Source organism: Protobothrops mucrosquamatus, unplaced genomic scaffold (assembly GCF_001527695.2).
Source record: "Protobothrops mucrosquamatus isolate PMUCROS unplaced genomic scaffold, P.Mucros_1.0 scaffold605, whole genome shotgun sequence".
Taxonomy (NCBI): Eukaryota; Metazoa; Chordata; class Lepidosauria; order Squamata; family Viperidae; genus Protobothrops; species Protobothrops mucrosquamatus.
In genome coordinates, this window is record NW_015386903.1 from 990,359 (window position 1) to 1,004,417 (window position 14,059).

General features: G+C 39.9%; 1 protein-coding gene across 1 annotated transcript; it reads left to right on the top strand.

Moving 5' to 3' along the window:
• Positions 1-30: 30 nt before the first annotated feature.
• TK2 (thymidine kinase 2) lies at positions 31-13,579 on the top strand. The gene is made up of 10 exons (XM_029284451.1): positions 31-46; positions 2,321-2,358; positions 3,385-3,459; positions 4,656-4,709; positions 5,341-5,430; positions 6,639-6,712; positions 8,942-9,030; positions 10,107-10,186; positions 11,287-11,367; positions 12,810-13,579. Exons 1-10 carry the CDS (start codon positions 31-33, stop codon positions 12,906-12,908), a joined length of 696 nt encoding a protein of 231 aa, XP_029140284.1. The 3' UTR covers positions 12,909-13,579.
• Positions 13,580-14,059: the final 480 nt, after the last annotated feature.

A 14,059-nucleotide genomic window follows, 5' to 3' on the forward strand; every position in this document is an offset into this window, starting at 1 on the left:
GGTTCCTGCGAGAGTCACGCACGTCCGGACATGGGCGATGTGGCGGGTGCAATTGCTCCGCCACCGGCCCTGGCTGGCCGGCTTGCAGCTCTGGGCGGCTGGGCCTGGCTCGGCTTCCCGCCGCTGCAAAGGCGGCTTCTCACAGCTCCGTCCCCCTGCGCCGCCGAGGGATCAACGCTGCCCCACGGCCGGGTCTTCTCAGCACGTCTCTTGTAGGTCCGGCCTGGCTCGGCTTGGGGATGGGGGGGGAGGAGGGGGCGCGGGGCTAGCGAAATTTCTGGGCTGCTGCGCGATTCGCGCGACCCGTCGGAAGGTGCAAAGTGTCCCAGGATTGCTCCGAGTTCGCCTTTGCTTTGTTTACCGTCGCTTGGAAATGCTACAGTCACGTGGAAATGAAATAGAAGTGTCCATTGCCTGGGTCTATTGAATTCGTATAATAATAATAATAATAATAATAATAATAATAATAATAATAATAATAATAATAATAATAATAATAATAATAATAGTAATAGTAATAGTAATAGTGATGATGATGATGATGATGATGATGATGATGATGATGATGATGATAGCAAGGGTAGTACCAATAGTAATAGGCGCCTTGGGTGCAATCCCAAAACAACTGGAGCACCGCTTGAACACCATCATTGGCATTGACAAATTCGCCATTAGTCAATTGCAAAAGGCGGCCTTACTAGGCACTGCTTCCAACCTGCGATGATATCTGTAATACCATCAAACATCCACATCTGCCTATCCCAGGTCCTTGGGAAGGACTTGATAGGTAGACAAAATGCCAAATCCAGTCTGAACATCTGGCTGAATGTGCGATGAGCCATAATAATAATAATAATAATAATAATAATAATAATAATAATAATAATAATAATAATAATAATAATAATATAATAATGCAATAATAATAATACAATAATAATAACATAATAATAAAGTTGGAAGGGACCTTGAATTGAATTGGAAAGCTGAAATTTCTAACTGCTGGCCACGAAAAGTTTGGGGCATTTATTGTTTCTGCTTTTTGGGGGGTGGTGGTGGTGGTGGTGGTGTATGTTTGGGATAACTCGATTTTGATGAAGTGGCATATGATGCACAAAAGCTTATGTCATGGTCAATCTTAAAAGTGTCACTAGTCGGGGCTTAATGAGGACCCAGCATGAAAGGAGGACTGTGAAATAGAGTTGAGTGGCAGTCAAGATGCCAATATCTGACAAAGACTATAACATGGGACTGCGTCTAGTCTAGTCTGTGATCTTGGCTAGTCTTGTTTCCTGGGTAAATATGTCAGTTGATCCTAGAAGGCCTTGAAAGAGACTCCTGGTCCTGTTACACAATCTTGCCCTTTCCCACATCCTTCCTGTACCTCTTCTGTTTGCATCCGGTGTGGTGAGGATGAGTGCTGTGCAGGTGTGTTTGTGGCATCTACAGTCACACTACCCCTGTCCTGCTTTTACATTTTTTCCTCTCTCTACCCAGCAAGGGCAAAGGATTTAACTTTTTCCTTTCACATATTGTGCTAAAATATCTTTTAATTCTTGTTTGCACTACCTGCAGTTGCGCATCATATTTACCAGCATGTGATGACATGTGATGACATGTGAAACTTGCAAAGAACAAATTACGTGACCTGGACTACAGGCCCTGCAATTCGATTCCGCCTTGAGCGGTACTGTTGATCAGGATTCTAGCAAGGCTGTTCAACTTCCTCTCCTCCTACCCTTGATCATCTTCTTTAAAGTAATTGATATTAAAAGAAGATTTTATAAAGATTTTAAAAACTACAGAAAAATAGAAGAAGAAATAGGGTAAAAGGAAAACAAGAATAGCAAGAAAAAAAGATATCTAAAGCAAATCTGGTTCTTTGCAGCAGTTGCAGACATAGTGATTATCGTTTCCTCCCTCCCATTTTGCATGTCATAGTTCCTTTCTTCCCATAAATCATTTTAATCAATACATCCAAAAATCATTAGTTCAATTTTATCCATTTGCAACAAAAAGTCCATAAGTGGTTTCCAGTTTTTTTTAAAAATAAAAGTAATTGTAGTTCTCTCCTTAAACAAGTTCTTCAGTATCTGGATCCATCTTTAGACTGTCAGAATTAACTTAATTAAAACAAGTTAATTTAGCCATTTTTGCACATTGCCATCCTTCCATGATTGCTGTTTCTATAGTCTTTGATATTTGTGCATAAAATAGCCTTAATATTATATTGCCCTTTCCTTTGTAATTCCACTAATATTTCAATGTATTACCAGCACCAATTACTCTTCCAGCTTAATGCCTTTTTTTTCTTTTAAAGATAAGCACCTGGCAAACGGAGGAGAAAGGAAGACAGTTGTAAGTATGAAGCTCCCATATGCTGCATTAATGAGACAATAATGAAAACCATCACTGTGCATTTCTGAATGCAGACTTGCAAATCTTTTTGTGGGATCCCATAAAGGAGAGGAATAATACATATGTAGTAGGTTTTAAAAGGCCTTGGGGGTATAACAGTGTGCAGATGGGAAGAATATATGAAGTCCGCATTGAAACCTTAATTAAAGTGACTGGAAACTGATAATTGATGCTCGCTCACTCGATTGATAACATGACTGCATGGACTTTTTATTTGATATTTGATGTATTGGCTCTTTGAGTTTAACCAGACTGGGGAACCTGACTCCACAAGCAGGGTAGAACAAAACTTTATTGAAGTACTGTAGGCTATAATAACGGAATTGGATTGTGAAGTAGTTGTGAATCGATAGGATGTAAGTAATAAGTTAGGTTTTATTTTTCTTTCCCTTTTTCTTAGATACCCCAGAGCAGGGGTAGGCAACCTTGGCTCTTTTATGACTCGTGGACTTCAACTCCCAGAATTCCTGAGCCAGCATGGCTCAGCTTGGAAACCTTTCCCTTTTCCCTCAATGTGGCTGGCTCAGGAATTCTGGGAGTTGAAGTCCACGAGTCATAAAGCGGCCTAGGCCTAGGCCAGAGGTAGACAACCTTGGCTCTTTTATGACTCGTGGACTTCAACTCCCAGAATTCCTGAGCCAGCATGGCTTAGCATGGAAACCTCTCCATTTCTCCTCAGCATGGCTGGTTCAGGAATTCTGGGAGTTGAAGTCCACGAGTCATAAAAGAGCCAAGCTTGCCTACCCCTGGCTTAAACCATGTGACAATGATTATGTGGTGATTTAGAATGTGAATTTGGGAGGGGGCGTTGTTTTATGTAGAGAGGGGGAAAAAATCTGTGTTTTCCAAATTGAGAGAAGAGCAAATCCTAACTTTTTTTGAATTCGAGTGTCACCATTGAGAGTTTACTTGCTGTCATTTCATCCAGCCTTAATCTGGATTTTGTTTTCTTTCTGTTTTTATCAGATCTGCATCGAGGGGAATATCGCTAGCGGGAAAACAACCTGCCTGGATTATTTTGCAAAAAACACTGGCATTGAGGTGATGCATTGTGCTTTCTTGAGTTTTTCATATTCTAAGTGTGCTTCACGCAGATGTAAATAAATAGGATCAGGATTGCAGTTCATACATTTAGTGAAATTCCTGCCCTACGAAATACATTTTTTTTTCACCACAGTTCCTTTGAATATCATGTCGTAGTGAAGTTCCAGATACGTTCCTGGGTTTTTCCTCCCCTGAAACTACTTTATATGACTCACTTTCAATGCTTCAGGGCAGATTACGAAAACATAATAAAACAATTCGTTTGTAAAACTGAATCCCACAAATACATAGCACCAAAAAAGCCTTGGTGAAAACAGGCTGGAACTTTATAAACTATAATAAAGGGGGGTGGCTGCTAAAATTTGAATGGCATTTTGCTTCCTAATACATATCGGCCTTTGGGAAAAGCAGATTAAATTGCTAACTGGTAACTGGTAGACTGAACCAGGTTTAAACCCATCTCATGTCACCGTATGTCAATTTCAGAAGTTGCCTCTCTTCTGAAACTGACAAATGTCAGCTTGGATCACCACAGAAGGTCCTTGTGTTAAGTCTCTCGAACTTTTCAACAAGATAAGCGTGGGAGAATTGAAAAGGCTGACTGGACGTTGAGAAAGTTAAAAGTGTGGCAAAAATAAAAATTAGGTTTTTTTAATTGAATGAACAAAAAACAAATCAAGACAAAACTCTCTTAAACATTGCAGAATTAGAAAGAAACACAAAGCAGGGACAAAAACGTGGCTAAGGAAAAAATGAAAAGATCACCAATCAGTGGTTCTCAACCTTTTCTTCACCATGCGCCCCCTTTAAATACCTTTTGTGGCCATAAACACCCAAAACTTAAAGCAAGATTTAAATCATAACATTTCTTCAAGCCTTCGTGGACCCCCTGTAACGACATTGCAGCCTCCCAAGGGTCTGCCAACCACAGGTTGAAAACCACTGATATAGATATTTTATTGGCTAGTGGTTTCACATAGTAGTGAAAGAGCATAAGAGAATCTCAAGAGAATTTTTCCAAGGGCAAAATCTGTCCTTGGCAAAGCAGTCAGTCGTATAGAAGCTAACATACTTGCATAGCATCGTCTGAGGGTACCACTTGCTAATCTTCCACATTTCTCAGTTGTTTCTCTAGTGTAGCTTCAGAGAAGTAAATTTTCTGTATTGCACTGATTTTTTTTTTAATTTTCAAGGTGTTGACAGAACCAGTATCTAAATGGAGGAACGTCCGTGGACATAACCCTCTGGTAAGTTGCTAGAATGAAACTCCTGAACTTATTTTCTGCATTAATTCTTTTAACTGCTTGAAAGCCCTTGAATTATAGTGAGAAATTAAAAACTGAACTACCCTTATATAACACCAGGAAACATACTCATTCTCTAACCTCATGAGTTATTGAGTAGGTTGTTTATATGACTCGCTAGAATAAGATATCCCAAGACAGCAGATGTTCTACTTCCTCTTTGTAATTTGGTAATAATTTTCAAGCCTTCCTTTTTGTAAATAATAGGTCTCAGTTGTACATGCTGGTCCTTGTGAAGTGAAAATACATTTAGGTCCAAAGGAAGGTATGAAACGCAAATATTCCTCGGTGGCCAGTGTCCCATTGAGAACTGAATATGCTTAGTAAGTCCTTCCCATTGGGAGAAGAAATTAAATAAATACTGGAGGATTTGTAACTATATGTGCTCATGTACCTAATACTGCAACAAGTCCTATTCTATTCTATTCTATTCTATTCTATTCTATTCTATTCTATTCTATTCTATTCTATTCTATTCTATTCTATTCCAATTCCAATTCCAATTCCAATTCCAATTCCAATTTCATTCCAATTGCATTGCATTGAGTTGTTATTGTTTTCTCCCCAATGCCAGGGCTTAATGTATCAAGATGCAACCCGGTGGGGGCTGACACTACAGACTTACGTGCAGTTGACTATGTTGGACCGGCATACAAAACCAATGGTATGTTTTACAGTGTAGCATTAGAATCCTAATACAGGCAGTCCTCAACGACCACAATCGAGTCCAAAATTTCTGTAGCTTAAGTTTTCCGAAGTTGTTAAGTTAATTTTGTCCCCTTTCCGACCTTTCTTGATAAGTGAATCATTGCAGTTAAGTTAGTACACAGTTGTTAAGTGAGTCTGGCTTTCCTATTGACTTTGCTTGTCTGAAGGTCACCAAAGGTGATCACACAACCCCGGGGCTTGGCAACCATCGTAAATAATTGCCAGTTGCCAGATGTCCGAATTTTGATCACGTGACTATGGGGATGCTGCAACAGTTGTGTGAAAACTGGTCAAGCTCTTTTATCAGTGTGGTGGTAACTTCGAACAATCATTTAAATGAACGTTGTAAGTTGAAGACTTCCTGCATTGAGAGCCAGTGTGCCATAATAGTTAAGATTCTGGGAAGGTAATAAGGAGACCCTGGTTCAAATCCAGTCTCTGCCATGGAAGCTAAATGGGTGATTTTGGATCCGTCACCTTCACTTCATCCTACGTCCTTGGCTTGTCAAGATGGGGAAAAAGATGGGGACGGAGAATTATACAGTTCTTGAATAAAAGGTCGGATTGAAATTAACCAGGTTGCTGGTTTCATAATGGCCTTGCTGATGTTAAATAAACTTTAAGGCAGTGGTTCTCAACCTGTGGGTCGGGACCCCATTTGGGGTCGATCAACCATTTCACGGGGGTCGCCAAGCAAGGCTGTCCGCCATTTTTTTGTCCGCCATTTTTTTTGTCTGCCATTTTTTTCCCCTTTTCCGGCGGGTGCCTTACCTCCCTTGGGCTGGGCCAGCTGGTGGTCGGCCTGCTCCGTCTCTGCCGCTTGCCAGCTACGCCTCGGCCGGTGCAGGGGGCGGAACCACGCAAGCGCGGCGCTCCCGGGCAGGGAAAGTCCTCGACTTACGACCGGTTGGGTAGTCCTCGACTTACGACCGGTTTAGTCCTCGACTTACGACCGGTTTAGTCCTCGACTTACGACCGGTTGGGGTCACGGCATTAAAAAGGTTGAGAACCACTGCTTTAAGGGAATAAATAAGGAATCTGTAGCCCAGTGGATGCTGCAGAACAGCTGATGCTCCCCTCCCCTTGAATAGCTAACAATCCGTCTGTCTGTCTGTCAACCCATCCATCCATTCTTCTGAATGGCTTTTGACATTTAATTTACAGATTTCTCCCATAAGAATGATGGAGAGGTCCATTCACAGTGCAAAGTACATTTTTGTGGAGAACTTATATCGCAGGTACGGTACAAAGTGTGCTTTTAAGAGAGTGGCTTCATATTTTATTCATTCTGAAATAGCTCAGGAACAGAGCCAAATTACCATCAAATTGTCAGTTGCACACTGACTGACTTTAGGCATGCTGGCTGCTGCTATTCATCTTGCAATATATTTTCGATTTATCTTCCCCGTTATTTTTGCACTCGAAAGAAAAGAATAAACATACAGCCAAACTAGGTTTCTTTTTCTGAAATATGGGAGGAAAAGGAGAAGCCAATTTGTTAATCCACAAGGTGGCATCTTGGCTACAGAGAGTTTTTTGAGCAAAGGTGCAGATGTGATGGTACAAAAACACCTTTTGGTTCTCTTTTATCCAAATTGCTGAAGTAATATGATGTAGCAATTGCCGTATTTGTCTGATTGCTATTTGTGTGTGACTTTGAAGAAATTACATTAACTGCTTTTTTTGCATGTGCATATTGGATATACGTTAAAAGCTTTGCTAATTGTTGGGTTGGGTGGAAGCTATGCATTAGTTGTTTGAAATTTTGTTCTTTTATATTACTTAAACCTGAACGAGAATAAGCAAACCACGGTTATATGCTATGTGCTCGGTTTAGCTATGGAGGAGAAGGCTAGTGAAAGCACTGACATACCTTCATGTGCTCTTCTGCATACAGTCCTTGCTTACGTGTGGTAACCAGGCAACGTTGAACTGATTCATATAAATGTTGACATTGTTTCAGTGAATGATTACTGAAAACAGATCAGATAACTGTCAACGCTGCAAATACTGTATATTCTTGCTTTGACAATATGCAGAACTGTCTGGTATTTTTATAGTTAAATCAGGCAACAGTGAAAGGGGAGGAGAATAAGGAAAGCCCAGGAAAAAAAACCCGGAAGTAAATCATATCTTCCAAATTAATTGGAAGATGTGAACCATGACCCCAAAATAGGTGCGGGAAAAATGCCTAGAATGTATGTGCAATGGAAAAGAATCTCAGATCTAAGCATTTCCACCATGCCGTACTGACATCTCTGTAACCTTAATAAATGCTTTTAGGAAAAATATGCCTGAAAGTCCTTTTAAGTGTTTCGTTAATCAGACACATGACATCATGCTTAGATCTGAGATTCTTTTCCGTTGCACATTACATTAAAATCTTTTGGCTCAGTTGTGGTTGAGGTAGAAATACAGCAACGTGATGGCCTAATGGTGAAGACACTCATCTCCCATTTGGAAGGTTGAGAATTCAATCCTAGATAGTGGTAAATGTTTATCTCCTAGGGTGCAAAGAAAAAAAAAATCTGTGACCTCCACATAGACGTCAGGAAGGGCATCTGGCTAGTAAATGCTCAACTCCATCCAGTTGCCCAGACTACCCTGAATTATGGGTTTACAAGGTTGTAAAAAGAGAGTGGTTGAGGTAGAAATATCCAGAAGTGAGGGGAAATATATTCATTGATTCCCAGTGATGTAAAATTGGAAAGCCTTCAACTTGGATGGAAGACAACCAGAAAATACCAGGATTGTTGGCTAGACTGGAAAGTTGTGAAGAAGGAAGTGGTGAATTATTTCTATATACTTTTATGAAATAAAAGACAAGAATGTACCTATATGAAGGTATCATTATTTGAACTTGAGTTAAGGGCGACGATATTGATCTTCCAGTCGTAGTAGAACTTAGCAAATGTTGGCTGATCTGCAAAAAAGCTGAGCAAGGTTACGCTTGCTTAGTTCTTGAGGAAGAGAATTCCATAGTGGTGGGCTAGACTAGTAAACTAAAAAAAAAAATCTCAGAAGAAAGCAAACTTCAACCCAAAGTCAAGGCGGAAAGCAGTACGAAGTTGCAAATGGCAGCCATGTGACCGTAAAATGCTGTGATTGTGTGGGATTCACCTAACTGGCAATTGGGACTCTCCCAGCTGCTGTCATAAGATGGTGCAATCACATGACATCACACTGCACAGTTAACGGAGTTGCTGGTCTCAGTTAACGTCATCTTTAAATGAGAACTCCCTGTAAGAGCCCGCAAAGCTCTGAGATTTTGACCATGGGATATGAGATCTTGGTGATTTTAGAGGAAGGCTGGGCCAGCGTACATCATTTTGTGATGAGGATGAAGAGAAAGATTAGCAGTTGCTGGTTGATAGCGTGAAGATGAGTAACTGAACTATTGACAATCTTTTTCGTTTATGTTCCAACACTGGGTGCCTGCTCAGATCATTCTCCTGTATTTGTTGCAGTGGGAAAATGCCAGAAGTAGATTACGTCATCCTGACGGAGTGGTTTGACTGGATCATCAAGAATGTGAATGTGTCACTTGATCTGATAGGTAAACACCTCTATTGATTCTTCAGTGATGGAGAGGTTTCGTGGCTACTGATCATTAGGGATCACTTTGATAATCTTCTTACAGACCAACATAAGGTTCTCCAACACGATGCCAATCAGATAGTTTGAATTTCAATGTCCATAATTCTTTAATCACTGTGAATTAAGGCAGTTGCACTTTCCACATACATGAGGGAAAGTGGGTGAGAGAAATCATATGTAAAATCTGTGTTGTTTCTTTTTTTAATAAAGTAGAAGCTTTTGTGTTTGTCCATTTGTGTGTGTAGGGTAGACTAACTTTTTAGCTCTAAATTATTATTTTTCTTTTGATAGTTTAAAATCTAGAATAAGTTCATCTTCAGTTTACCCAAAAGTATTTTTTTCACAAGGCAACTGGACTTTCTTGTTCATTGCCTTGTGAAAAGCATTTTTGGGACAACAATGACCTGGATGATTGAAAATTTCCATAGACATCTTTAATCCACATTGGCAGTAAAGGCTTCAGTAGTAGTTTCCGCATTGTATGCTTAATAGGTGATTACATGAATGTATTCTACTTTTTTTTAACTTGAAATGTTTATCACTTTGGGATTTTTTTTCCCCTGATAGATTCCTATAAGTATAATTTTTCTCTGAGCTTTGTATACAGTTTTATTTATGGCCAAAAGGCCCCAAAGCAAGTTACAAATATAATCTAAATTTGGCATTGAATAAAAACACTTTTAACAAGTAAAATATTTAACACGCATTACATCATAGACTTAAAACCCCAACTCATTGATTTGTTATTAAAATCCATGGTTTTATAGCCATCGTTAAAAAATCTGCCGCTAGTGGGATCTGAGCTTTCAAAAACTGGATGGATCTTCAAGAATATTCAGTTTATTTTAGTACGCCAAGCATTTTGAATGGGAAATGCTTGGTTTCAAATGGGTAGCTGTTGTTACAACTGTTGTAACCATTTTGGAATTCTTTTCAAGGCCGAATCAACTCTGCTTCTGAGTTAAAAATACTTTTGAAATGATTAAAACTGCCCTTGCATTCTTAACAGTTTCAAACTATGATGGTTTAATGCAGTTTATCTACAGACCTCTCCTGGCATGTGTTACCAGAGACTCAAGCAGAGGTGCAGAGAAGAGGAAAAAGTCATTCCCATGGTAAGGAGAAGACCTTTTCATTTTTTGGAAGGTTACAACTTGATTGGTTGGAAGAAGAATCGAAAGCCTTCAGTCCCCCTAACAAGACAGAGGTCATAAGCATCCAGTGGGACAGGAGATCAAATGTCAACGTATACATCATGTCATCACAGAGATGATGGGAGTTGAAGTCCACACATCTTAAAAGTTGCTGATGTTAAACACTACTCAACACTACTCAATTAAAAGATTACAATTGCACTTCTCCATTTCAACCAGTTTTATTAATTTTTCAATTTTTACATCCAAGTAATTAGGAAGCAGCGTGGTGATAGGGTAATCAATAGTCCAATAACAGAGTCATTCATATATATATATCTCAGGTTACATCATTAAAGGTTCCCTCTCTATTTCCCTTAATTATTACATCATATTCAATTTAATACATTTCTAGGTAGAGCTCAATCAATCAAGGCATTTATCAATAAATTTTTAGTTATACATATCCACGTCCTGTTTTTAAGTTTTACTTAATTCCAATTACCATGTTCCAATTTAGCCTTTAATAACATAATGTTTAAACTTCGGGTAATTTCCTAATTTCCCTCATTTCATTACAAGATAATTATCATGGCTAAAATGCACATATTGTTCCAAAATTTACATTCTTACCTTATTTCACAAATATATTCTATTTCTCATCCTAATAGCTCCTCATTTACTAATAAAATATCTTTCATTGTCACAAACCCATTTCCATATAACAGTTCAAAGCTATAATCTAATAGCTAATTTTCATTTCCATTATAAATCTAAATCCTAAGTATTAAATCAATATCTCTAAAAATCTCCTTAACCTACTTCTGACTGGAGAGGTGTTGGATGCTCAGTAACTGGGATGGGGAAACGGCTGTCCTGGATAAACAAGGTCCAGGGTCACTCCCCAGCCCCCCCCCCCAAATCTGATTGTCCTGTTGCAACTTACATCAGATATTTGGCTGTTATTGCAACTATCCTACCTTTCGCTTCTACAAAACACAAATCGTGATCAATCAAAAGTATTTTTGCTTCTGTTAAAAACTAAAACTGATCATCCTCCTTTTTACTTCTCTTCTGGACAGGAGTATTTAGAAGCTATTCATCAGCTTTATGAAGACTGGCTCATTAAACAAACATTGTTCAAAGTCCCTTCTCCGGTACTCGTAAGTATATATATTCATGATTATTTTGAAAGATGGTTTGGCCCAAACAGGAAAAGGGTATCTGAAAGAATGCATAACTTTTATGATGTTTGTAAAAAAAAAAGTCTCGCTCTCCATCCTGTCATGTCTCAATATTAACTACTTCAAAAGCTTTTTCGACTTATTATAAACTTTCCACAAGAGGGAAGGACACTTTAATAGCATTGTGGCAGATATCAGCGTGGATTTCTGCAACTTGGGAAGTATGACAAGATGGAGAATTTGACCGTTTCTTCTTAAGAGGACCAAGCAATTGATCCCTGTGGATGTGCCTGTTTTGGCTTATTGTTAATGGTTTGAAATCTTCCTGACTTACTTCTCTGTCCTTTAGTTGAGTCCCAAACTAGCATAGTCTGTGCGGTCCTGGATCTTTCCCAGTTTACCCCTTATTCTTCCCTCTGCTGACTGGTCTTCAGGAGTGTTGATGGTTCAAACTGCTCATGCTAAACTTCCAGGCTGTTCGCGGAGAAACATCCCATTATAAGAATTATTTGATTGCAATTCATGTTGTTTGTGCTAGATTTATTTGTGCAATCAATCACCTCACATTTGAACTCTTTTCTATGTAGCTCCTACTCTTCCGTTGTCTTCCTCGTTAAACTTCATTAGGGGCCCGATCTGCTCAGTTTTAAAAAAGCCATTTAAGTCATTTCCAGGACTTTTATAACGCTTGAAGATCTATTGTTGTTGGTTGCCACACCAGATGCTGATGTGGTAGTTCTGGAGTTAGACAGAAGTGTAAAAATTGACCTGTGCACACCTGTGTGTTGCAATATTATGCCTGTATAAAATTACTACAAAAATACTATTAATTGAGGAGATCACATATGTTGGCTGGGCTTTACATATTACCATGTTTAGCACAATTTATTATATGAACTATATGCCTAATGCTGGGAAAGATTGAGGGCAATAGAAGAATGGGACGACAGAGAATGAGGTGGCTGGACGGAGTCACTGAAGCAGGAGGCGTGAGCTTAAATGGACTCCAGAAGATGGTAGAGGACAGGAAGGCCTGGAGAAACGTTGTCCATGGGGACACGACTTTGCAACTAACAACAAATAATTGATTGTGTTTACGTGTTATACTAAAACCAAGCAGCATTGTTAAGCCAATGGTTCTAATTGAATGAGTGTGAATGAGTGGTCTGTTAGCCCACGTAGTCTGCTTGCTTGAACAAAAGGGAAAGAGTTGCATGCCATCTGAACAAAGAATGCCAAGAATACATATGCCAAACACGCCGGGGTATGTAAACCAAGAACAAATCCTAAATTAGTTCAAGCTCATGAACGTCGGCTTGTTTAACACACAGTCTCAATTCCAGACTTAGATACTGTCTCATCTGTAGATTTTTTTTTTCCAGAGACGTGCTTCAGCATTTGATCATTTGAGTCTTTTTAAGGTGCTACAGGCCGACGATGACCTGCAGGAAATGATGGAGAAATACGAAGAGAATCAGGACCAAATCTTAATGTTGGACAACACCCAACGCCGTCTGTAGAATTAGCTGCCTTACTATGGACAAGACGCTGTTGCCCGAAACAAGAAGTACACAGTTGGTAGCCTAAGCCTAGAGAGAGCTGAAGATGGGTTCCCGCAAGCAGCTTGAATTGGTGGGCTTGGAAACTTGAAGGCATCCTGAGAAGCTTTACAAAGTGGTCCAAGTGCTGGAACTGCAGAATTGCTGAGAAGGTTACACCATTTCTATGCAGGATGACCCACCCAGAACCAGACTGCAATTTAGTCTTGGGAAGAATTGGATTCTGCGCTCTTCTCTGTTTTTGGACTGTTCCCTTGAAGAGTAAGCACCCACATATAAGGTGTGGCTAATACTTCTCTTTCAGCAGCCCTTCTGCTTTTTTTTAGCTTGCCCTTAACGCTGCTAGTGAGACCCGAGCGATTCAGAAATGATGGAGAAATAGGAAGAGAATCGGAATGAAATGCGTAGCTATTGACTTCATTCTTTCTGCTCCCAGCAGATGCTGCTCTTTGGAGTTAGCAAACGTACAGCTTGCTTTCTGAACGGGCCTGCCTCAAATACAATCACATTTAAATCTTATTTTTTTTTAAAGAATTTTAATAGAAGGCGACAAAGAAAACAATTGGCCAATGCTAGTAGGTACTTATTGCATTTGTGTTAATACTTTTAAGTATACGAAAAAGCTTATACAATATGACAGCGGACTGGCAGTCTTGGTGTTGACTGGGGGCATCAGTGTCGGCGGGAGGGGGGGAATAGTTTTGTGAGTGCAACCTAATCCCATACATGTGCAAAGTGAGCTCTTTGTGCTTGTCCGCCATTTGCTCAGCCCGATTCCCAATGGGCGGCAGTCAGTATCCGTCCGTGGCATCGCCCCGATCCCTGGGACCTGGGGATCATTGCAATATGGAATAGTCCAGTTATTTTCCGTCGAGGAACACATAAATTGTATAAATTGTATAAAACAAGCAAAGCAAAAAACAGAGATGGACTGTGTTGTGTTGTGTTGTCACCCAAAGCTGGGTTGTTGTCAGAATTCATTCCAGGAGCCCACTTTGGATGGCCCTGATCCGCTCTTGAGACCAGCCAAGGCAACCCAACCAGAACGCAGATCCTTTTGCCTCTCATTCTTCCTATCTTTCAGGGGCAGATAGATCCCAGGGGTCTTCACA